Source organism: Mytilus trossulus, chromosome 3 (genome assembly GCF_036588685.1).
Source record: "Mytilus trossulus isolate FHL-02 chromosome 3, PNRI_Mtr1.1.1.hap1, whole genome shotgun sequence".
NCBI lineage: Eukaryota > Metazoa > Mollusca > Bivalvia > Mytilida > Mytilidae > Mytilus > Mytilus trossulus.
In genome coordinates, this window is record NC_086375.1 from 38,002,000 (window position 1) to 38,029,694 (window position 27,695).

Here is a 27,695-nt window from a genome sequence, read left to right on the forward strand (position 1 = left end):
TCCTGCCAACTGGTCCCACCTAATGGAAATCGGTGAAATCTAGATAAATATATTATTAACCAGGATGAATTTAGTAATGCCAACTCGCCCCACGTATGGAAAAAGATGTTATCCCATTGAATATAAGTTCAATTCCTTATATTGCATTATGATACAATTAACAGGTTTCTTTTCAATTGTTATGCAAATAACTAAGCTTCAAAACTTACATTTATTCTTCAGTATATATCAATAATAGTAATTAAATTAATTTTCGGTTTGTTTGTATTCTGTGTAGATTAGTTTTCATTAAAGTGGTGCGAGTTTTTATTTTTAATTATATATATATATATATATTAATCTAAAAATTACCGTTTTTTTATAAGTAGGGCGAGTTGGCAGGAGTAATATTAAACAGGGTTCTCGCTAAGGCGAGTCCATGAGTCCTGGACTCAACAAAATCTGTCTGGACTCACCATTTTCAAAACTGGTGAGTCCACAAATACATCAATATTGAAATATTTTGTATAAAAACTGAACACAGTTACCATGACTCACCGTGGCCAAAAATGACGAGTCCCTGGACTCGCCTTCAAAAATCCTTAGCGAGAACCCTGATTTAAAATGATTTAACCAATTTCACATGTGGGGCGAGTTGGCAGGAGTAATATTAAACATGATATAACCAATTTCACATGTGGGGTGATTTGATAAATCAGTTTGTGGTGTTTTTTTAAAAAGTGGGCCGATTAGCCAGTGGGGCGACTTGTCCTGCTTCGATTTGAAGCCCCCCTTGAAGGTTTTGTATGACTATATGAACCATCTTTCACATAAAACCCCCATGTACATTTTGAAAAGTTGGCAGATATGTTTCTAACTCCAGGCAAAATCTACCGGTATGAATGAAAAAGAAGTTTTCAATTAAGGCTCTGTGGCCATAACAGCTGTCTCATTAGCATTTTAACCACTTCCCATATTTGCAATTAAAACAATAGAAGAAAATTATTCAACGCAAAAACAAAACTTACTTGTAAATATGAAATTCTCTTTACGGTATGAGTTTTTCTCCTTGTTTGAGATTGTACAGTAGTACCTGTAACTGCTTATACCTATTTCGTATTCACTTTTGCTTGATAAACTCACTAAATATCATATACATTGTACCACATCTCCTTATTTTTATATGCATTCCAATAACATGAACAATTGTAATTCAATTCTATATACCAAAGCAAAATGAACTGCACCACTTTCATTCACTAGTATGCATCTTTTGGCAAAATACAAGACTTTGTTCTTAGATGACACAATTAATATAATATATATTTATTGATAAAAAAATAAAATTTAGTATACAACTCTTTAACAGTATAAAAAAAGCACAGCTGTGTCATAAATTGTGAAATCTGTGCTGAAAACATAGACATTGATGGTATTTGAGTAATTCCATATGTGAAGCTCAACATTAGCTCGTCAGTTGGTGGTGGACAGTTATAGTTCCTTTCTGCAGGCTAGGATGACTGACTTTTCAGGAAAACCAATTTCACAAATCAAAACTTTCCTCTAGCATGTCTAGATTTCTCCTACAATATTCATCCAGTTTAGTTCTTTTGTTTTAATTGGACACCGTCCTGATTTTTAATTTTGCAAACCATTCAGTCTCTCGCTTGCAAATGGTGCATGAAAATAGGATGGGTATGGCAGTAGACAAGTCCCTTTAAAGTGGGTTTGTGCCCTGAAAAAAAAGTTTTATAACTTAAGTTTAATTGAAACTTGTGCAACACATATACCTAAATAACTATATAACATAGAAGAGAGCATCATTCGTGTCAATGTTTTGTTCCTGTTTACATTGTCATTGATATTTTTTCAGAAAGCCTGAGGCATAGCTCATGAATTCCTGTCATTAGACATTACATCCTAAACTAACATAATTACTGCTAGAATGATTATCAGTATGATATACGTATACTATCATTGTACAGCCCAAGTCTTCAGTATATATAATTGTTGCATTCATTCACTCCTGTGTTCAGTCGTTCAAAAATTTCTAAACATCAACAAATGAACTTTAATAACAACAAGAAAACACTAGAAAAGATACGTACATACAACCCGTGTTTAAGTGTATTTGAAAAAAAAAAAAATCCGGTTAAACGATGTAAAAAGGAGAAATATATCTGGTTAAACGATGTATAAAGGAGGAAAAATTGTAGATATTGCATTACGATGCGTTCTACCTAATAGCACGTGGATATGTTTACATATTTAGACTTGACCCAGTATGTCACCGCCGTCGTTTAAACACTTGACTACAGTCGTGTATAAGCTAGACAATAAAAAGCTTAAGCCTGTACTATTTGTGTGAAGTAAATGTGTTTGTTCTGTACATTTAAATTGTTTTACCTGATAGCAAGAACGTATATATCTATCCGTTCCCTTCTCAATTCACTTTGTCAAATTCGTCGAGCTTCTTCAAAACATACGTATTACTGCGCCCCGAAGTGAAAAAAATATGAGAAATCCTCGTAAAATAATGCTATTTTCAATTTTGTGGAATCCATTTTGTTATATTAATTATACAAAGATAAAAAAAAGTTACGATTAATTATGAATTTGCATATCATTATACGGAACGTTTATGGACTATTTTTTAAGTCGGTCATTTTGGCGGTAAATCATGTACACATACACACGTAGATTGGCTGGTACCCGATTGTAATGTTACACATCAAATATATCAAATAGCTCATACCCGGAACGTAGTACCGGTAACCAGGATAATACGTAGAAAACATACATAACTAATACCGAAATATACGGTTTCTCGTTCATAAACCGAATTCCGCTTTGAATTATAGAAGATGCAATATTAATCATGTTCAGTCGACTTTTCATTGTTATATCAACGTCTGAACTAATTAAAGAATCTTTAGATGTCAGATAACACTTGGAAATTGACCCGACCTCTTTCCACACGGAATATACAAATAATGATAGTTTGTAGTCAGGTTGACTGCTTATAATGCAAAATACACACTTTTAACAAGTTCTATAAAACGAACAATACACACTGGTCGTTTCTTTAGTCCCCAATGTAAATGAAAGAAACAAAAACCATATCATACCATACAAAGAAGAGGAGAAATTCGAACATTTCCGGATCTATATCTGGCCAAAAGACCCCCAGCATGGATTGCGTATGAAAAGATGAACCTCATGACTTAAAAGTCAGGCCTTAAAGCACTGCCTTTAAAAAAATCAGAGATAACAGGCTTAAACTTTTGTATGCCAGACTTGCGTTTCGTCATTTTAAGAATATATATCATGTATCACTGTAATACAGGAATACACACATTGAAATGTATAACTTGCTTAATTGATGATAGCTGAATAATTATAGGTAAATGTCTCTAAATACAATTAAAATCATCATACAACTTAACTCTTATTTACCTCTATTGGTCTTTGTCTTTCTAATAATGCTATGTGTTCCTGTAACAATGGTGTTTCAGATGATAGCTGTGGATTAGCTGAGAAGTGTGCTCTGAAATATATAATTCAATATTTACACCAAATTAAATAGAAGTAACAATTTGAGTAACTTATCAAATGACTATTATACATTGATCAAGAACCCATGAAAGTAAACCTAAAAACTCTAGAAAATACAATGATTTCTTTTAAAAAGATAAAATGATCAAAGCAGCTGAAAGATCACTTAACCATGCAAAATTAATTTTGAATGTTTTTTTTCTTCTGGTGATGGACTTTAATTTACCATGAAAATGAAGTGAAGGGCAACTGACATAAACCACTTTCAACATGAGACAACCATGTTTGATATATGGTTTGTATAGATCAATTATTAAAAAATATTTTCTTTTTACAAATAGTTTTAAGAACGCTTTCACAGTTGCAAAATAAGCATATATATATTTTATGGCATCAGCAACATTTGCAGTTAAGACAAGAAGGCTATTCCATCTATTCTGATCTGTGCATTTCTCAATTAACCTTCAAGAGGAACACTCGGAGCTAAAAATAGCTATAAATGGATCTGCTGAGGTATTGAGTGAGTTCCATGAGATTGGAAAAATAACATGGAAAAGTAAAATAATAAGCAAGAGGTAAATATTTGAGTATAGCTATATTGTAAGTTTTTGTAGAATAAAAACGTTTTAATGAACAATTATCACAATATTTTGTGTTGTATATTAGTGATAACTTAGATGATAGTTTTATGTATTTTTAAATTCAGCATTTTTTTCTAAATTTGAAGAACATGCTGGCCTGGCATTTTATTTTTAAATGGCTTGAATATAACTAGACATTAATTCAATTTTGTCTAGATACCTTTGAAATGAAAACCACCTCATGAAGACCTGTCTACAGCAGAATGCATTGAGTGTTTAGCTAAAGGTAATATCTTTGGTTTGCTGGCTAGCTAGCTGAGCTGTGTAAGTTAGGTTTATTAATCTCCTTTAAGGAGGCTCTGTGTCTTCCTCCATCTTGGATTTTGAATAAGCAGACATCTTTGGTCTATATATTTGGTGAAATATGCAAATTTTTAGAGTTTTATGTAATTTTTGTACAAGACTTTTGAATGATATAGAAAATTGTATGTTTAAACATAATTGCAGTTGTAATTTTGCAAAAACACTTTGTTTCTGTTTCATTAGATTTATCAAAATTTACCAAATAAGGGGAGATGACTCCTATAAAGTAGTTTTTACAATAGAAAGTGTTATGAATTTACCTATTTCAATATGTAGCAAGAAAACAAGTTCAGTGACCCCTAAAGCTTCATTTTGACAAGTTATCAAAAAATTCTGTCAGTTTTAATTAAGACGCCCTAGCCACCTTAAGAGTAAACTAGTCTGTCAGATAACTAATCTGAGATTTTAATAGGTACTTATTTGCTTGGATTTAATGATAAGTCAAAACTCATGTGAAAACTGAACATAAACTTTGAAGTATTGAAATATTCAAATAAATATTTGAAAGTCTGAAATATGAGTAAAACTCAATTTATAGTATTGAGTAAAATTCTCATGAGAAGAAGTGTGTCAATAAATTAAATATTGTAACAATTATAAATCATAGCCAACTGATAGAAATCTATTAGAAATGATAAAATTTGGAAGAACTACAGGCAGCGTTCTTTCAAGTGCATCATAACATACCTGTCGAAATTGTGATCCTGTGCATGATATTAGGGGTTTATCGGTACTTGGAATGTTAAAATGATTCTTACCTAATGATTCTATGTAAAATATAATTTAAAACATTTGCTATCTATTAAATCGGAGAAACCAGTGTGATTTTACCTTTTTTTTTTATCATAATCATGATTGTTATATCAAACATAGTAACTCACTGTTAGAGCATTCAGGATTTCAATCTAAAATTTACTGCTTAATTCAAGTCAGTATTTTAAATTCTTATTTGAATACAGCTTATAATTACTGATAGAACAAAAACTCTTGCTATTAGTAAAATCAAAAGGCGTACCCTATTCATTTGTATATTAAGCATAATTAAACCATTATGGGAAGAACAAAATACTCACCTTAAACACATATCCAATGATTTTAGTTTAGCACCTGCATCACTTATAGAAACTGCTTGCTTATACTTCAACATCTGTTAATTAAAAGGAAATAATACAATTGTTTACAAATTCCAACACACAATGAAAGAACAACTAATCAATACTTTTCCACATTTATAAACCTGAACTTAATATTGTGATGGATTGAAAATAAGTTAAAAAGCTGTTTTTTGATTTTCATCAGTTCAACAATTACTGAAAACTTAAAAAAATCTTTTTAGTAATAAAACTGTCTTGTATTATAGTGTTCAGAATTTCAGAATGTAACTCCTTTACGGTATTTCTGTATATGCCATTGAAACAAATCTATATCTTTTCAGATCAACTTGTTTTTTCATGAGATGGAAAAGTTCCTTTTTATGAAGATTCCATAAATTTTGTGTATTATTGTTTGTCTGGTGGTCTTTTTCTTTTTTAGCCATGGGGTTGTAGTTTATTTTTGACTTATGAGTTTGAATGTTCCTCTATTGTCTGCAGATTCTCTTTTAAGCTAAGGCCATTAGTTAAACCAATGACCAATAGCTTTTGATTAATTCTTAAGGAAAGGGGCTGATGAAATAGTTTTCTAGTTGATTTTTTTTAAATATCACTGCAAAAAGGTATTTGTTGAACAAATTAAATGAGTGTCATAAAAAAAAAAAATCCATAAGAACTAATAAAATAATAGAGCTATAAATCCAATAATATTTTTTTTTATTTTAGGCCACACCAATTTGATTCCTTGTTCGACGGACCCGCCCGCACCTATTTTTTTCAAAACAGAATTTTTTTATTTTTATTATATTCCCGCTTCCCGCATCCGGAAATGAAATCATGTCCATTTCCCGCACTGTTTTTTTGTAAATATTATAAAAAGATCGCAACATTTGTTTATAAAATCTCAGTCTAGCCTTTATATAACGATTTTAAACCTATCAGTACCCCCACAACACTGTAAATATCTGCGAGAATATTTGTTTCAGCATGAAACCAATTTATTTCACCTGGAGTGCTCCGATATAACCGGAAATACCAGTACAGAACAAAACGTTAGTTTCTTTCCCCCTAACTTGTATTCCCTAAAAAAAATGTTCGTTGTTAAAATAAAGTACAAAGAACTTCTGAAGGATTTGCCTTCAACTGCAATTATAATGTATGGTGACGATCATACCCGCTGCAGGTTTGTGCAAGGACCTGTCGTTCAGCCGTTATCGTTTGTTGATGTGGTTCATTGGTATTTTACCGTTTGGAAATATAAATTAGATCGTTGGTTTTCCTGTTCGAATTGTGTACAAAACTAAGTTGTGGTCCATTAAAGGTTGCTGATTGGTCGGGATAAAAGCTCTGTGTAAAAGGCCGTACTTTGACATATGTTTGTTATTATCAGGTTGGGAACAACCTTCCCTCAGACAAGTGGCCTTGAAGGGGTCATTTTACCATGTTTACTGAAGTAGAAAAGAAAATAGAAATACTAAGGATTTGTATAGTGCTACTATACAAAACCTTTGACAACTTAGAATGTTTTACTCAAAAAGAGGAGAAATACATTATATTTTAAACAACTTTTCTAAAAGAGGGATGGGTCCACATATTTTGAATAATATTAAACTGTTAAAGTAAATGCGTTATAAACATGGTTAAAGTCCAGGAATATTACAAAATTCTTGGGCACGTTTTGACCATTTAATACCAAATATTATAGTTCTTTGGGGAAATATTAGCCCTTTTGTACTTAAAGTGTTTTTACAAAAAAAAAATAATTATAACTTATATTATGACCCCTCATAAAAGGGATATTCATAACATTAAGGGGTTGTTCTGAACCTGATTATGACTTGGATGAAGAATTGTCTCATTGTCAGTCACACATACATAGACCAGATTTAATTATTCAATTATTTCTTGTTGAACAGCATGAACAGGGGAAAAATATTTCATAAATTAAAGAAATGTCAAGGTACAAGTGATAAATCAAGTTTTAATATAGTAAAAACCTACTATTTTATGTTTACAAAAAAAAATTATAATCGCTCGCCTCTACTTTTTAAGCTTCGCCTAAAAAATTTGCAAATTAAATATTTTTTTATTAAAATTTTCAAATCGCTCGCTCGCCCCAATTTTTGAAGTCCAAAAATCCGTAGAACAAGAAATTAAATTGGTGTGGCCTTAACATTTAATTTTTTGCTGGAAATTAAATAATTTTCTTATCCTGATGTCCTCCAAAAAAAAACCATTTGTTTGACCTTCCGCAATTGATTAGTAAGGTGGTACCCAACACTTTCACTAAAATTAATTTGGCTTGTTTAATTTTCATAAAATTTTGTCAAAGTTTTTACTTTGACCCTTTAACATAAATATAAAAATTTCAAAAATTTTGAACCAACCATATTGTCAGAAAAATTACACTGGTTATATAGCAGTTTTGAAAAACACCAATTTTGATTATTGAGAAGCTTAATATTCCTTATACAACACATTGTAATTAAAACGTTTAGCTGACTTTACAGAGTTATCTCCCTGTAGTGTTAGGTACCATAAACAAGAGTTAAATATATCATACATACTGCTGCTTCTTCATTCCTCCCTAACATCCTGAAACATAAATATTTATATTGCTCTTTTAAAGGAATTCCTTTATTGACTCTAAAACTTTTATCTGTAGGATACCAGTGTTCATGATTTGTGTGGGTATAGTTCAAAAATGAATTTAAATGTTTAACAGAGTACACATTTTGTATTTGTTTGTATGGAGACTTTGGCATAACTACAATACATGTATCAAATATCCGTGAAATTGCTAAATGCCTTGCTGTTTATTGGATTGACACAATGCAAGATTCTGTACTTGTGTTCATTTACTATGGTATGTGTCCATGAGTATAAAATTATACTTACCCAAGTAGATCTTCTAATTCTTTCAAGTCAAAATGAGCTTTCATATAACTGATCAAATGATTAGCTGCTACTGGCCTTCTCTGTAACTCTAGATTAAATATGGAGGGCTTTATTGTTTTCTTTATAAAAAGGATGATCTGAAATGAAAAATTTATTATAGGTTAAAATATTTTATTTTACTTTATCTTGTAGGACAGATAATAAAAGATTATTTTAACTCTGTGTTACATATTTTGTTTTCGTTCATTTTTGTTTTGTCCATTAATAAGGCCATTCATTTTCTTGTTTGAATTGTTTTACATTTGTGATTTCCGGGCCTTTTATAGCTGACTGTGTGGTATGGGCCTTGCTCATTGTTGAAGGCTGCAGAGTTACATATAACTGTTAATTTCTATGTCTCTTGTTCTCTTGTGGAGAGTTGTCTCATTGGCAATCATACCACATCTTCATTTTCATATTATTATGATGGTAGATACCATTCCATACCAGTTTACCCACTTATTAACCAATCCAATTGGCATAGAATTCAATTTAAAGCTAAAGTTACTAATAAAGCTTATATGTTATAGGTCATGAAATGAATAATGTTTTACTTGATTTTGAACACTTTCAATTTTACAGTTGTACAATGTTGTAGTAGTTAGTTTTATGATTTGGAGGACTGTTTAATTGAAATCTCTAAAATATTACGCATATGATCAGGAAAGGAATGACTTTAATCTTTATTCTTTAACAATGTACGAAATCTTGATCCTAAAATGTTGTTGTTGTAAAATCAGTTTATTTATTGTGATTTTAATTTTTTTTGGTCAGATGTATGTAGTCAGCAATATGACAGTTGTTATCAAATAGTTTCTTGTCTATGTATGTTGGCATTTTTTTTTGTTGCACTTCAGTGTTTCTATTAATCCATTGGTTTCTCCTTACAGTTGATGTGTTTCCCTTGGTTTTAGATTTGTAACCAGGATTTTTTCTCTCAATCTATTTATAACTTTTGAAATACGGTATACTATTGTTGCCTATATATATGTAATACTCACTGCTGTAATAGCATTCCCATCATGAAGTTTTATAGCTTGATCTAAAAGTGCAAATTTGTCGTTCTTTGACTTGTACATCTCTAGACTGTATTGCTGAAATTTATAAAACATTGTGAAAGCAAGGTCACTTATATTGTAAAAGTATAAAATTCAGATCACTGAGTTGTAAATAGTAAGTAATATTACAGCAGATTTCAGTCAGTATGAAGCTAATGGTAATATCTTTGGTTAGCTTGCTTGTTAGCTGAACCGTGAAGTCATTGTTAGGTAAGGTATACCACCCTCCTTTTAAAGTAGTTTAGTCCTACAGAGAGATAGATTGGTTGTCTGTTGGGCTAGTCTACTATTAAATGGGTAGTTTACCTAACCTAACAATGACTTCACGGTTCAGCTAACAAGGAAGCTAACCAAATATATTATCATTAGCTACACACTGACTGAAATCTGCTGTAAATAGAAAGTAGAACATCAGTAAACTCACTATATCATTATATGATGCCAGAAAAATTATGACATAAAAAAGAATTGTCAGTTTAAAGAAACAATTTGACCACATATTTATGTACCAAGTAAGGTAGCACATTTTTTGTTTCCTCTGTTACACCTTAATGCTGTTTATTTTTTTATTTAGGAAATTGGTTTTTGATGGCAGATATTTATAAAAATCTGTCAAATTAATGCAAATGTTGTAGAGATTCAGGGAATTAAGAATGATACATTTCGCATAGACATTTATGTATTGTTGAAGATCATATTAACACCTCTAGAGGTCATTGAGATTTTTGCATCATACCTCTCCATTTATAATTCTCTGTACTGTCTCATCAACAGGAATCTTGCTGCCTCCACTGGCCTTGGCTCTCTGAAAATTAAACAATAAACCTGTACTACAGGGGTACATATCATGCAGTTGTACAAATGTACACACAAGCAAACACATGTTGATTCCACCTTATCGTTTACATTTGCAGCCATGTTTTTTTTTATAAAGAAGGGGCTCTTTAATTTCATTTCAAATTCTTAAACCATTTGCTTAATTAACAAATGGTTATTATAAAATTCAATAAGTAACTTTAGAATTTCGAGGCATTTCCTTCAAAAACTTTGGTTTTAGTGAACATCATTCATAAGTTTAAGGGCATTGTCACTTCCATGTTGAGCAAGTGGTTGTAAAACTATGATTCTTTATTGCACTGATTGTTTGGCAAACTGAGTTTTCATAATTGACAATCCGCACTGCTCTCAAGAGTGGAAATGAAATTAATCACCTACAAACATTATTTCTAGTTTACAATGCACAATAAAGATCACTAAGACGCTTAATGAATGTTATTAGCACAGGGATATTTATTTATCTGGTAAATGATGTCATAAAGGGGCACATAATTTACCACTTATTTCATGGGAAAAAAACTTAAAGTGGTCTATTAATTGATATTTATAAGTGATTACTATGATTTTAGTCAAAGTTTCATTAAATTTCATGAAGGTTCACCATTGTATAAAGTTATGCCCTTATACACTATTCCCATTTATCCAACCAATTACCATGTTCAGTAAAACATCAATTCTGTAGCGAATGCATAATTTTGATCATAATTTTAAAAGTTTACATTATATTGGTTACAAATTTCAAATTAATGTTGACCACAACCTTATCATTAACTCCCTTAACCAAAAATATTAACATGATAGAGAATGGAAAACTAACAAACAAACAGACACAGAGACCAGAAAACTTTCCTATGTTGGGAATAACTATAGTTACCATTCAAATATATAAACTAGAGGCTCTAAAGAGCCTGTGTCGCTCACCTTGGTCTATGTGAATATTAAACAAAGGACGCAGATGGATTCATGGCAAAATTGTGTTTTGGTGATGGTGATGTATTTGTACATCTTACTTTACTGAAAATTCTTGCTGCTTACAATTATCTCTTTTTATAATAAACTTGGCCCAGTAGTTTCGGTTGAAAATGTAAGAAAAGTTAACAAATTTTATGAAAATTGTTAAAAATTGACTATAAAGGACAATAACTCCTAAGGGGGTCAATTGCCCATTTTTGTTGTACATTATTGCTGTTTACAGTTTATCTCTATCTATAATAATATTCAAAATAATAAAAAAAAAAAAAAAAACGTCATAATTTCCTTAAAATTACCAATTCAGGGGCAGCAACCTAACAACGAGTTGTCTGAACAATCTGAAAATTTCAGGGCAGATAGATTTTGACCTGATAAGCAATTTAATCCCGTCAGATTTGCTCTAAATGCTTTGATTTGAGTTATAAGCCAAAAACTGCATTTTACCCCTATATTTTATTTTTAGCCATGATGGCCATCTTGGTTAGTTGGCGTGGTCACGCTACACATTATTTAAACTTAATACTCCAATGTAATTGTGGCCAAGTTTGGTTTAATTTGGCCCAGTAGTTTCAGAGGAGAAGATTTTTGTAAAAGATTACTAATATTTAAGAAAAATGGTTAAAAATTTACTATAAAGGGCAATAACTCCTAAAGGGGTCAACTGACCATTTTGGTCATGTGACTTATTGGTAAATCTTACTTTGCTGCACATTATTGCTGTTTACAGTTTATCTCTATCTATAATAATATTCAAGTTAATAACCAAAACCAGCAAAATTTCCTTAAAATTACCAATTCAAGGGCAGCAACCCAACAACGGGTTGTCTGATTCATCTGAAAATTTCAGGGCAGATAGATCTTGACCTGATTAACAATATTACCCCATGTCAGATTTGCTCTAACTAGATACCCCAACGATGATTGTGGCCAAGTTTGGTTTAATTTGGCCCAGTAGTTTCAGAGGAGAAGATTTTTGTAAAAGCTAACAACGATGGACGACAGACACCAAGTGATGTTAAAAGATCACTTGGCCCTTTGGGACAGGTGAGCTAAAAAGAAGATGTGGTATGATTGCCAATTGGATAACTATCCATAATAGACCAAATGACACAACAATAAGGAAAGCCGATATCTCAAAGTCAGCTGTTAAAGGCCCCGAAATGACAAGCAATTCAAAAGAGAAAACTAAGGACCTTATTTATGTACAAAATAATGAATGAAAAACAAAAATGTAACACAGCAACAAGGGACAACCACTGAATTACAGGTTCCTGACTAGGGACTGGCACATACAGAATGTGGCAGGGTTAAACTAAATTGCAAGCGCCAACCCTCCACTAAACTTTGACAGATGTGTGTATATTCAACATCTATTTGGGACACACTCAATACTTACTTCTAATTGTCGTTGTAAAAATTGAATCTGTTCCACTAATTTCTTTGGATCATTTGTTTGTGGAGTTTTAGGTTGGTTGGATATAACAACTATGTAATAAAAACAAAAATAACGGAATCAAAACTTTTATAACACACAAATATTTTTTGAAATTTGTTTTTTCTCAATATTTGTTCTGCATTCCTGTAGACAATGACTAAGTCATAATTAAATGACAACAATATTTCATCATCACAACATAATTCTGACACAAAACATGGTGGGTTGTCATCATCCTTTGCATCATGGGTAATTCATTTAGTCTATATGAATACAAAGGTTACAAGCCATAACATATTACTCAACCCCTTTAAAAACCTATTTTTTTTTCCCCAGTGTAACTGTTTCTCTGAGTATCACCCAAAATCTGTTCTATCAATATCTAAGAAAGTAGTGGATGGTATCTGATAACCAAAGTAACTTACCATCATGAATTGATTGATTATTCAAAGATGTGTTAGACAAACTGGTAGATAGTTTCTCCTGTGATTTGCTGTACAACATCGACCCAGAATCTGGCTGAAATGACACATTTCCTGCACCTAGAAAAAACAAAACCTTTCAATAATTCATTCTTATCATAAATAAAATACCTGTATACCTTAAATTTCAATCTATAACAATTCTTAAGAATTATTTGAGAGTAATTTCTCCTTTAATCATGTTTATAATTCAAAGTGATATTCCAAATGGTCATAACGAATGTTTCAATTCAAGTTACATTTTGAAACAATACTGATATTTTTAAAAGTTGTCTTGCTCAACAAACAAAAATCTTTTCAAACTATCATAACATGGATAGATATATATTCTGATTACATTTTAAATGTACATTCAAGCTTTGTTAAATCATACATGTATATACCATATGTCAATGAATTATGTTAATAAAATACAATAAAAAGCTCTGACATAATCATATATGGATATGGATATGAATATGAATATGAATATGAATATGAATATGAATATGAATATGAATATGAATATGAATATGAATATGAATATAATATGAATATAGATGTTTTAGGCTGTAGGCAACCAGGAAGGAATTCTCTTATAGCTAAAACCATTCATGTATTAAAATAGTTTTTGGACAAGTTTTCAAATCTGTTCAGCCATTGCTCCATTTTACCAAAATATTATCTATCATTGTGAGATGTGTAAATTAGTCACATAAAATTCAGGCTGAATCTTACTACCATCAAACTGTTCCTAAATATCTAACAATTTTTTTAAAAAAATCGTCTGCAAATGTCATGAAAGTATTGAACTCTTACAAGAAAAATGGTCAAAACATGAATGATTTATGCATTTATGCATTTTCTACCAAAAACTAGATATTCAAATGTATTTCCACAATGCATGCTTTGTTGGATAATGATTTTCAAGGATTTCAGGGTAAAAAGATGAACTTTGATAAATTTCAACACAAAATTTCCTATTTGCTTGCATGAAGAACTAGGGTGGATCCAGCCATTTTAAAAAGGGGTGGGGGAGAAGGTGGGGGTTGTGTTCCTAACCAAGGACAAAGGGGGGGGGGGGGGGGGGGGGGGTTTCAAGTACATGTCCCCATTCAAATGCATTAATTGTCCCAAAAAAATGGGGGGTTCCAACCCTCAGAACCACACCACACCCCCCCCCCCCCCCTCTTCTGGATCCGCGCCTGAGGAATTTTTCAAGCAAAGAACTCTAGTATCCAAGAAAGTACAAATTCCCTAAATCTATGAATATTGGTACATGTACTGCAATATCAAATACATGAAACCAAAGTATTTCAAAGACTATGATTACATAATATATAAAAAAAGATGTGGTTTGACTGCCAATAAGACACCTCTCCACAAGAGACCAAATGACACATAAATTAACAACTTTAGGTCATCGTACAGCCTTCAACAATGAGCAAAGCCATGAATGCATAGTCAGCTATAAAAGCCGCCAAAATGAAAAATGTAAAACAATCCAATTGAGAAAACTTGATTTTGCCATCCAGTTGTGGGTCTGAATATTGTGTCAGGACAGATGACAATAACAGAGAAAAGCTCAATAAAATCATTACTGTAACTTGCTAAGTAAGCTCATAAAGTTTTGAAGGTCAACTTAAACAAAATGAAACAACACAAACAAATATAAAGCTTGCAATGATAACATGAGGAATAATATGAATATACATAAATTAACAAAATTATAATATGAAAAGGGAGCATGCAAGGATGTTCATACTTTCAATTTTAGTGCTTTGATCTTGTGCGTCTGGAAAATTAACATGGTGGTTAGTATGCAATCACAAACAATGACAACTTTTAGAGAGCATTATGAACATGAAAGTGCTTGTAAGCACTTAACGTTAAATATTGCTTCAATTTATCAGTGGGAAGTAAAATTATATATTGCATTGGTTGTTGTTGATTTAACAGCTATTCTAGACAAAGGAAGATAACTCCAATTTTTAAAGATGAGGTTAACAATGACATAATTTATATTTTTAGAACAGATATCAGATTCCTGCACCTTGCAAAAGTTATGTAAATTTCTTGACAAGTGAAACATCAATTTGTGCCTTGAATATCTGAGCATATATTACATCGATAAATTCCTGGGAATGTTCATGGATAGTATGTATAGAATGTTATGACCAAATTGCAATGCACTATATTTTGTGTATCAAAGTCAGTGATCAGCCTTGGAATATTTAGATATCAAGTCAGTCCAAAAGATTTTGATTGCAATTCATGCAATTTTTACCTAAAATTGGTTTAATTTTATAGATTCTTTTTCCAAAATAATATTGTAAGTTAGCAGATGTCTTTTTACTAGATTTCCTACATTGTACTTGCAAACTCTGAAGAACATTATGTTGTCAATGCTAACAGAACTTGCATAATGCAACTGCAAAATTTAAATTAGTAAAATATGGTGAATCACACAAAAGTTCCACACGTGTCTGGAGGAAAACTCACCGATGGTAAAACTTTGGGATCTTGTATGTGTCATCTGCTGAATTGGTTGTAGCCTCTCTCTTGTTTTGTCATGTGAAAGGGATGATTTGATTGGCTGATGCATTGGGGAAGGAGAAACAGTGGTTGGTTGTGGTGTTCTTGAGGCTTTTGATAAATGCAAGCATATATTGGTATGAAACAGATACAATATAACATTCGAACATGCTTTATTTTCACAATACTATAGTGTATAAATTGAAAATATCTATGCTAGCTTTGATACACATGCTGCATGACAATTTGTAAAATAAAGTCAAAATTATAAAATTAACAGAAGAAACATTTTTTCTGCCTATCAGAAGTATCAAATATGTAAATGTATAAAGATAATTATAAATACTGTAAAGGCAATCTGAACAGTTTGCTTTGTTTGCCATTGCTTATCAATACTTTTCAATAGCTAGTTGGTTAAGCATCAACACATGATCAAAGTAAATTTATCTTTTTGTTACTAAAATAAGCTGATAAATTGCCAGAAAACATTTTTGTTTTACATTTGTTAATCAACTTCTTGTCATAATTCCCTCCATCGATAGGACAGTAATAATCTTTATTATCTAATTGTCATACTACAATTTTCATTGTCAGACTCTAATGCACACATGCAAACAATCAAATCAAACATTCAAAATATCAACAAATATAGAAACTAAATAACAATCACTCTACTATAATAAGGCTTTATGTTCATACTAACTGCAGGTATTGTAATATATCCTTCACTTAAATCACATGTTTATTTCTTTTACCTATCATTTTTTATGAAAAAGGTGTACTGAATCCTGTTCTAGAGTGTCTTAATTATGGAGCCAGCCAGCAACATGAAATTTGGATTTCACAAATCTATCAGCAATATCTTCTCAAATTGTATTACCTACCTGTACCATCAAAATATTTAATCAGAACTAATTATAACAAATAATTATACAGAAATTTTGTAGAGCTGGTAGATTTAACCTGAAAATATTTTATACACTTCAAAAAACTTAAACATCTGAGAATGGTACATGCATCACCTGTTTCAGCCGAAGGTGTCCCATCCCAGTTAATGGTATCAGTTGACTCATCATCGTCATCATCAAATGATCGTAGTAGCCTCTTGGACTTCCGTAAATCATCTGCTGTCTCTACAGACACCTGTTGACAAACAGCATATAAAATGCAAGTGACCATAAAAGGGAAAAAGAGATTGGATATATTATTTCAACTTGTTTTATGGACTGCTAGATGGTAGTAAAAGTTGTATTCTGAACAATTCTAATTTTTTTTTCAAATTTCTTTTGAACACTCTGCACTGATTTAGTAAGTATCTCTTATCCTACTTATTTATACCACATGACATGTTTCAACTTGGTTAGTCCAATATGTAAATCAACCATTAACCACTTCAAAATGACAGCCAGGGGAAGTAACTCAAATTTAAATTGTGTCATAATGGAACTAGATCACTTTGGAAGTCAAAAATTACATTGATCCTTACAAAATTTGAATTCATAATTATAAACTTGAAAATTACAAAAATAAATGCATATAATAAACAAGAATGTTTCCATAGTGTGATGATGCCTCACTTGCTTTATCATTTTCTATGTTCAATGGACAGTCCAACTCTAATTTGGAATTAAAATAAGAAAGATTATATGATAAAAACATGTGTATTTAAGTTTCAAGTTAATTGGATTTCAACTTCTTCAAAAACTACCTTGATCAAAAACTGAAGCGGGACATACAGATGACCAGAGACATAGACTGACAAACATAATGCCCCTACTAAGGTAGGGCATAAAAAAGCAAAAGCACCACTAAGTTTAGATATGTGTATCTTACTGTATCATCAAACAGGTTAAATGCTTTATTTTTCTTTGCAGATGCCCTAGATGTATCCCAGTATTCATCTTCTACAGAACTCTGAAATAAACAAAATGAAGTACATACTTAGATGAGGTTAAGAAATTTGTTTCAGATGTTCAGGCTCCTAAGCCTGGATTCTTTCCTTTATTACAGTGGAAAATATTTTGCTCAATAATCATTTTTCTATTCATATTTGATTCAATAGCTTTTTAAAAATAGTCTGCGCTAAATACTTTTGCATCTACTAGTCCGGAAACTAAATTTTAAATCTTGTCCGAAATCAAAATTTACTAGTCTGGGGCATCGGACTAGTGGCTAACGGTGCAGACTGAGCTTATAAATTGTAATTTACCAAAATTAAAGCAGATTCTACATTTATTTTCTTTTGATTTGAGACCCAAATACAGTCAGCCTTTTCCAGCCATTTGTAAAAAATAAAATATCTCGATAAAAGATCCTATCAATATTTTTAGCATTATTTTGTTTCTTTAGTATAGCTGCAGAACTGTAGCTCTAAGGTCCTTATGTTATTTTTTGACTATTTGCGCAATTCCAAACGTTTTGAATTAGGAAAAATCGGTAGCACTATGGTCCGCAAAATCAAAAAAAATTAAAAGGGACCATGAGAGTTAGAGTTCCGCAGCTATCTTTACAAATAACAGACTATGATTTGAACTTAGAATTATTTTTAATTATGGGATTTGCTTGATTTCTTGTTATTAAAATTTTTAATAAATTCCATGCTTTTTCTGTACTGAATTGTTCTGTGCTGCGCATAACACTTTCTATTACAAACTAAAAAATAGTATATTTTTAAAAGAATGCACTGTGCCACGCACAACACTATCTAACCAAAATACATTGTACGGAAAGTGTTATTAACCGCTCAAAAGATTTTAATACCAAATAAACATGGAATTTGTTAAAAAAAAAATAAACACAAGAAATTGTGCAAATTTTATAGTTAAAAATAATTCCAAGTTCAAATAATAGCCTGTTAAATGCTCTTTCAACTTAATGTACCAATTTAAGATTTCGATTTTTTTAAATTCACCAAAGCGCATTTGGTGACTACAACCTATTAATGGGTCCTCGATGCTCTGAGACCTTATTAATTTCTTTTATTTGAGAGTCGATGATGAGTATTTTGTAGAAGAACCATGTGCCTGGCATACAAAATTTTAATCCTGGTACATGTATCTATTAAAATTTATTTCTTTATTCTTTTCACCATGTTAACGAGATAAATAACTTTATTATACTTCACTTTAAAATGCCATATTTTGATTGGCTACGGCAAGGGTGTCAATTTACTCTATCACATGGCTGAGCGGGTGAAATTTTTTTTTAATGTTACCCTCTCGTCTAGACCAATCAGTAATCGATAATTCAAAGAACAATGAATTGAATTCACATCAAGGAATTTTATACAATGCTTAAGTTCTACGTTTTGGCTCAGATTTTATTATGGACTGTTAAAATAAATAAAATAAAACATCTTGCTTGACTTTTGTTGGGTTTTTTTCTAATGCCGGTAACGTTGTTATGAAGGGGACGTCATAGAAAATAATTTTAAAATAAAAGTAATCTGTAAAAGCCAATAATGATAGGACATTCAGTATAATAAATTAAATAACACATAGCTAAGAGGGTGATAGAGCAGATTGGAACCACTCGAAAAGGCATTGTCAACCTTGGCTTCGCCGCGGTTGACAATGTTTTCTCGGGGTACCAATCTGCTCTATCACCCTCTCAGCTATGTGTTATTTATATAGTAACATCTAAATGCATTACTATTCTGGACTTCATGCAAACACAATTTGTTTGTAAAAATACATATTCATGAATTAAAATATGTTCTATTTACATATAAATCTAAATTCACAATTTCTTTTATTTCAAATAGTTGCCCAAATTTTTCTTTGAATCTATATTGATGAATTATGAATTAAATTTATAGTACATTATATACATGATATAAGCATACACAAATTTATGGCAAATGCACACAATTTACATTTCTACTTCTACAAAAGTTAGTTTAATTTTCATTGTTTACATGACCATATTTTCACATACATGTACTTGTACGACTACCTGTCAAGATTTGGAAACCTTGTAAGAATTTGTTGTATGTAATCTTATAAAATTGAGAATGGAAATGGGGAATGTATCAAAGAAACAACAACCCGACCAAAGAAAAAACAACAGCAGAAGGCCACCAACAGGTCTTCAATGTAACGAGAAATTTCCACACCCGGCTGGCCCCTAAACAAATATATACTAGTTCAGTGGTAATAAACGCCATACTAATTTCCAAATTGTACACAAGAAACTAAAATTAAAATAATACGTACAAGACTAACAAAGACCAGAGGCTTCTGACTTGGGACAGGCGCAAAAATGTGGCGGGGTTAAACATGTTTATGAGATCTCAACCCTCCCCCTATACCTCTAGCCAATGAAGAAAAGTAAACGCATAACAATACTTACATTTAAAATTCAATTCAAGAGAAGTCCGAATTTGATGTCAGAAGATGAAACCAAAGAAAATTAACAAAATGACAATTATACATAAATAACAACAGACTACTAGCAGTTAACTGACATGCCGGCTCCAGACTTCAATTAAACTGATTGAAAGATTATGATTTCATCATATGAATATCAGGCACAATCCTTTCGTAATTTAGAGACTGTTTGAGTTTTTGACAGACCTAAATAAGAGATTTCGCATGATTGCCTAATGAGAAAACATTCCACTAGAGACTGAAGAACGAGGATGTAAGCAAACACCACATCTTTTTTTAATTCTCATAGTTTCAGTGGTGGATCCAGAGGTAGGTACATGTATGTAACCATTATGTCAATGGGTTTTACAAAACAAGGTAACTGAATTATGGTGCACATTTTGTGTCTTATATCACAGGAATTTGAAATCCTATCAATAAGTGGGTAAATATATACCAAAGTCGACTTTCACAGTACACATACAGTAGAGCTTCCCTCGAAGGGCTGGGTTGGGGTGTAGTTGACCACCTATGTTCGCCCCCTTTCACTTTCGCACCCTACATGTTCGCACCCAAAGTCCGTTCGTGCCCAATCTTAATTGGTTTTGTGTTTAATAACCTTGTAATACTTTATTCTTATAAGTATAATTGTTGTCATTGTCTCAAAATAAAGAGAGACACCATTTTTTTTTATGTTGAATAAATCTTAATCATGTTTTGGATAGGGTATGGTTAAAAAAAATTATAATAATCCTTTCCAGAGACGTATATATGTCTCTGTCCTTTCTAAATTAAGTGGGATTATGTCAACGTTTTATTTTGTGGTGAATAACTCTTAATCATGTTTTGGTTAGTGTACATGTATTGCTACAACTTTGTTTCATTGACTTGTTTCAAAATGAAGTGAGATTCTGACTACGTTTTTTTGGGTGTTGAATAAATTTTATCATGTTTCGGTTATAATAGTGAATTGCTATATTTTGGTTCCTATATTTTATTGTTTCATTGTTTCAGATCAAAGGGGCCAATCTGTTAAAAACAATTATCTTTTGTGTTTTTCATTTAAAATCTTCAAAGTTTTACTCATACCAAGCTATAAATAATGTACATTCAGTATTTACACCAAAGCAATTTAAAACAACAATCATGATTTTCCAATTATTCAACTAGAATTTAAATTAAAATTGGGCGCGAACGGACCTTGGATGCGAATGTGCAAGGTGCTAATGTGTAGGGTGCGAAAGTGTATTGGGCACAAACGGACCTGATACCCCAAGTCTTAAGGTTCATCATAACTTTTTGCCTAATATGGCCGTATTTACACCACAAATTTTACTCTGAGTACAGACAAACCTATGCACCTGCAAAAGTTTTAAGGGATGGCAGGAACTAGATATATAAATTTTAAATGCATTTTATATTTTAGAAAATTATAAACTTGACTAGATTTTGCTATCCAGTTTTTTTCATTCCTGCAGAAGGTGCCAAAATAAACTAAGTCGGGAAAGAGGTTTGAGAATCTCCCCTCATATAATACATGTTGTGAGTAGTATTGATTTAAATGGACAATAGATTGACAATAGACATCTGCAGACAACAGGTGATTTAAACTGTGTAAATGAGTGGTCCATATCAAATGAAACTGGGGTGTGTTTTTTTTGCTATCTTCTGCAGACTGGAAAAAACTGGACATCAAAATCCAGGTATGTTTTTAATTTTCTGAAACGTAGACTACATATAACTTTTATAGATCTAGTTCCTGCCATGCCTTAACAATTTCCTAGATGTACCAGTTTCTCTGTACTCATAGTAAATTTTGAGGGGTAAACACGGCCATATTTTTAAATTCCTTATGATGAACCTTAACATTAAAACATAATTCAAATACAAAAACAAATAAAAAAGTACAAACCAAAACAAACCAAATAAACTACTCTACCGTCATATTGTATGGTTATCGTATCTCTTCGAGAGAAGCTCTACCGTGATAGTCGACTTTGGTATATTTTTGCCCCCTTATAATAAGTTATTGTAAGCCAGTCAGGATTTCAAACACCTGTGCTTATATGTCCAGAGATGGATGGGTTCAGGGGGTGGGGTTAGAATACCCACCCCCTTTTTTTTAGACGATCATTGCATTTTAATAGGGAAATATCATAATATGGTTGGAACACTGAACGTTAACAGTTTGAATAAACATTTACCTTCCTTAAAGACGACATAGTACGAGTTGAATCTTCTGATTTTACTGGTTTTTGTTTACATCAGTAATGGAAGGGCGAGTAGAGGAAATGAGAATGCAACTATTCGAGACCAGTTTATATTATTCTAATTTCCGGTCCACTCTCGAAACACAAGTGACTATTTTCCGGACATGTCACATTATTTATAGGCAGAAAAAAATATAGAATCATAAAGTTACACTTATTAATTTATAATAAATAATAAATCTCTATCATATGCAAGTAGGTCTTCTAAGCATAAATATTAAAATTGATATTCATTACTTTAATAAAAAGTCTCTAAAAAGCATAAATATTAAAACTGATACTAGTATTTTTTTTAACATGTTAAATAGGAAATCTGTAATAATACTATGAATTCATTTAAAATACAAATGCAAAGCATGCTAACCCATATAAAAAATCGATGGTCTAATTAGACTATGAAAGATGATCGAAAGATTGATTGATTGCCAAAAATAAAGAACCTTGTATTGGAACATTCACAAGCAGTTTTTGACATGTTTTATAGTTAATTTAAACCAGGAACATAGATATACTGTTCCCAGTTTAAACATAAAAATAAAACATAATATCAAATTCTAAGTATATGCATGAGATATAATCTAAGGGGAAATATAACTGCATGGATATTATTAGTTTCGAAAACTGTGTTCAACAAGTCAATACTATTCGTTTGATGTGTTTGTGGTTGTGATTTGGTGCAAAAACAGGTTAGACTAGAGAATACGGAAGGAATAATTCTCACCAGCGGATTATTCATGAGACAAGATATTTCTTTTTAATTCCAATTAAACATATCATGATAGAGATCTTCAAAACCTCATAGAACAAGAATGTGTCCCCAGTACACGGATGCCTCACGCGCACTATCATTTTAGATGTTCAGTGGACCGTGGAATTGGGGTAAAAAAATAGAAAGATCAAATCATAAGTAACATGTTTACTAAGTTTCAAGTTGATTGGACTTCAAATTCATCAAAAACTACCTTGACGAAAAAAAATTCAACCTGAAGCGGGACGAACGGACCCACGGACAGACAGACAGACAAACGGACGTACAGACCAGAAAACATAATGCCCCTCTACAATCGTAGGTGGGGCGGTGGGGCATAAAACAAACTACAGATATAATCCTGGGATGTGAAACACTTCTTTATTCACAAATTGCTAGTAGTGATCTCGATGTGTTCCCTTTATACTACAGTAACCCGTACAGGATAGATTGGAATTAGCTATGCGGTGACCGCTAAAAGTGACCAATGAAAACAGAGATGGCTAGGTTCCAACTCAACATCAAAGCAAAAGCATACAGCAAACAATCAAGAAATGTCTAAATTTATAAGTTACAAAAAGCCGACATGAATAGTCATCAACATGATATTGAACAAGACTTTACAGATCATTTGAAAAACAAAGATGATCTCACTAACTCCGTAAAAAATAACTGGAATAACTTTTTCAAAGACACAATTGTCAACAGTGTACACAAACATGTTCCTCAAATACAATTAGTGGAAAACGAGATGTACCTTTGATTAACCAAACCATCAAGCGACTAATCAGAAAACGTCAAGGCAGATACAATACAGCTTAAAGATACGATACATCAGAAAACTGGAAAAAAAATACAGAACTGTTCAACAGCTAGAGGTATTTTTAAGTAGACCATGACGGAGGTCAACGATCGATACACCAGGGGCATATTAGTCGATGACAATGGTGATGAAGAACAGAAAAAGCCATGGGAAAGAAATTCTGGCAATACATAAAGTCCAGAAAAAAAGACAGTCAACATATCAACCTTGAAGAACAACTCAGTAACACTGAGAACTAATAGACAGTAAGGGGACAGCTGCTATACTTTTACAATGAACAGTATGATATTGTATTCACAAACGAACATTTCGACTGTTCATTAAGTATAGCAGCTGAACTTCAAAATGTAATGTAATGCCATCTCTTGGAAACACCCTCATGTTGGCAACATCGAAGACATAGACAAACCAAGAGTAACAGCAAATGGCGTAAAAAAAGTGCTACTTAGAAAGCTGGACACATCAAAAGCCATAGGTCCACCATGATTCCAACTCGGATCCTAAAAAAGGCAGTGGACCAAATTATATCATCATTCCTGACAAACATATTTAACCAGACTTTGGCATCTGGGTCAGTACCACCAGACTGGAAGCTAGCTAACATCACAGCTATCTACAAGTAAGGTGGTCGCATACAAGCAGTCCACTACAGACCCGTTTATCTAACCTCTATATGCTGTAAAACAATGGAACATATCATCTTCCGCCATGATCATAATGTACCACTTGAAAAAAAAAACAGCATTTTAGTGGACTACCAACACGGTTTCAGACAACATCGCTCCTGATGAAACTCAACTGGTGAACACCATAGATTCTGTCGCACGATCTTTAGGGATAAGAGAGCAATAATATATGCTTGTCTTACTTAGTATATATATATGCCTCATGTTACGAAATTTCTGTCAACCACATGTCCAATGTCCTTGACCTCATTTTCATGGTTCAGTGATAACTTGAAAAACGATATGAGTTTTTGTAATGTTAAATTCTCTCTTATTATAAGTAATAGGATAACTATTTTTGTTATGTGTGTTTACTGCAAGGTCCTCGTCCACGACAGACAGTTTTCACTTGACCTCGACCTCATTTCATGGATCAGTGAACAAGGCTAAGTTTTGGTGGTCAATATCTTGAATACTATAAGCAGTAGATCTAGTATATATTTGGTGTATGGAAGGCCTTTAATGTGTATATGTCTAACTGGCAGATGTCATCTGACCTTGACCTCATTTTCATGGTTCAGTGGTTATAGTTTAGTTTTTGTGTTTTTGTTTGTTTTTCATATACTGTATATATGCAAAAGGTCTACTATATTTGGTGTATGTAATGATTGCAAGGTATACAAGTCTAGCTGGTATGTGCCCTCTGACCTTTGCCTCATTTTCATGGGTCAGTGGTCAAAGTTAGATTTTGGTCTTTTTATCCAATACTATATGCAACAAGTCAACTATATTTGGTTTATGGGAATAGTTTATGATCTTTGTCAGTCGCTCAGATACAATTTGACCTTGACCTCATTTTCACGGCTCATTGATCAGTGTTAAGTTTTTGTGTTTTAGTCTGTTTTTCTTTAAACTATTATATTAGCAATACTTTTGTTGTATGGAAGAAATCTTAACTGTATATGTCTGCCTGGCATTTTCATCTGACCTTGACCTCATTTTTATGGTTCATTGGTCATTTTTTAGTTTTCTGGATTATGTGACAGTTGTAATAAAGCTTTATATTAAGGACTATTTCAGCGTGTGCACTCTTAGTTGAATAGGTTGTTGGTGGCTTTTAATTGGCTGTCAGTTATTGCAAGTACTCTATTGAAGATCTAAATTATAATTCTGGTACCTTTGATAATTATTTATCTGTACATTTGTACTTATTTTCCTTATGTTGTTGGAATATACAAGTATGGCCACTTCTATACTGTGTTTTTGGTAGATGTATTTTTATTTGAATCCATCTGATAAGCTGAACCTTTTTCAACTGATTTTTATAGTTTGTTCTGAAGTATGTTGCACTGTTACACCACTGTCTCAGGTTAGGGGAGGGTTGGGATCTCGTTAACATGTTTAACCCTGTTCTGTGTGTATGTGCTTGTCCAAATTCAGGAGCCTGTAATTCAGTGGTTTTCACTTGTTGGTGTGTTACATATTTGGTTTTTGTTCATTTATTTTGTAAATAAATTAAGCCTTTAGTTCTCGTTTGAATTGTTTTAACATTTGTTATTTCAGGACCTTTTGTAGCTGACTATGCGGTATGGGCTTTGCTCATTGTTTAAGGCTGTACAGTGACCTATAGCTGTTAATTTCTGTGTCGTCCTTGTGGAGAGTTGTCTCATTGGCAATCATACCACATCTTCTTTTATATGCACGTCAAAATGATTGCGTATTATGGTGTACAAATGTCCATTGTCCAGCTGTCTATCTGTCTGGCGTAAGTTTTCCCTTTTTCTTGCTGTGTGGGAAAAAAATCTATTGTTCATGATTTAGATTATATAGATTATAGAAAAGCTTTCAACTCTCTGATGTAATCCATCTCACAGAGGCACATTTAGATTGGGGGGGGGCCTTATTTGGGAAAAAAATTGGTTGATTATATAAGGAATCACTGAAGCAAGAAAGGAGTGGGCCCATACTAATTTTCTAGATCCGCCACTGGGTCCTTCAGACTTTTTAACATACTCATACCTAACAATAATGCCTGTGATCGCTTGTGTGAAAGAATGACTAGCCTAGGTTACAATCAAGTCACAGAACTTTTATGCCGTCTGTAAAATCCTTGTTCAGGTTAGTGGTCATACTGTAACTTGTGATATTCATTGATTGTCCAGAAGTGCTGAACATGCATAAAATATTTGTCACTTTAAGCAACCAATAATCAATCATTTTTGTTGTTGAGTATTTTGATACTTTAACAACAAAAAATTTCAATGGTATTTTTAAATATATTGTATTTCAAGAATGATTCAATGTAGTCATTTGATGATAATATTTCTTTTATAAATAATAAATATCTTTATACAATGTGTACAATTTTCTAATAAAATAATCCTCCATATTCTTTACATATATACATGTAAATATCTATCCATTTTGATTCATAGTAAAAAAATATGATGATTCAAAATATAGTTTAAAACAAAGATTACTTTATTATTATATATGAAAAATTATCAATTGAAGGTTAAAAATTTTAATACATGTACCTTAAAGTATCCTGAATCACAAAAATATCAAATTAAAAAAAAGTTTCACTGTTCAAAAAAAGACTCAAATTGATTTAACAAATCAAAAGGTCATAATGGAAAATGGAACAAATATTATCACGAGTCTTGAATGCATACTTGTGAAATAGAAATGAATCTGTGAACACTATATGTATACAAAGAGAAAACAAAATCATATTTGTCATGAAATAGATGGAAAAATAAAACAAGTAAAGAAGTCAATGTTGAACTTTAGGAGATTTAATTTAATGCAACAAGATTATTGATTCTAGAAATTAATGCATGCATTTTTCATTGCAAAATGAAATCCTTGACCATTGGCAAAACTAGAATCTGAATTTTACGAAGGAAAAAGCTCCATAACCTTTTAATATTTTTAACTTATTTTGTTTCTCAAGTTAAGTTCTTCTAGCCTATAGTATCAATTTCAAATTCAAGATTTTTTTTAATTTCACCTAAG

The 27,695-nt window shown here is 31.9% G+C and overlaps 1 protein-coding gene across 3 annotated transcripts in view; it reads right to left on the bottom strand.

The window, feature by feature from the left end:
* The window catches only part of LOC134711410 (spermatogenesis-defective protein 39 homolog), a 28,710-nt gene extending 6,222 nt beyond the window's left edge, over window positions 1-22,488 (bottom strand). The window contains exons 1-13 of one of the 3 annotated variants that reach the window (XM_063571971.1): window positions 22,376-22,488; window positions 17,638-17,718; window positions 16,827-16,947; window positions 15,772-15,915; window positions 15,035-15,064; window positions 13,234-13,350; window positions 12,770-12,858; window positions 10,301-10,369; window positions 9,508-9,600; window positions 8,468-8,604; window positions 8,137-8,164; window positions 5,552-5,625; window positions 3,436-3,526 (exon numbers count right to left, since the gene is read on the bottom strand). In XM_063571971.1, the coding sequence (XP_063428041.1) occupies window positions 3,436-3,526; window positions 5,552-5,625; window positions 8,137-8,164; window positions 8,468-8,604; window positions 9,508-9,600; window positions 10,301-10,369; window positions 12,770-12,858; window positions 13,234-13,350; window positions 15,035-15,064; window positions 15,772-15,915; window positions 16,827-16,947; window positions 17,638-17,718; window positions 22,376-22,393 (1,092 nt within the window). In that variant the 5' untranslated portion in view covers window positions 22,394-22,488. The remainder of the gene's footprint in view (window positions 1-3,435; window positions 3,527-5,551; window positions 5,626-8,136; window positions 8,165-8,467; window positions 8,605-9,507; window positions 9,601-10,300; window positions 10,370-12,769; window positions 12,859-13,233; window positions 13,351-15,034; window positions 15,065-15,771; window positions 15,916-16,826; window positions 16,948-17,637; window positions 17,719-22,375) is intronic. The other 2 variants (XM_063571972.1, XM_063571974.1) reach the window with 2 other exon arrangements.
* Window positions 22,489-27,695: the final 5,207 nt, after the last annotated feature.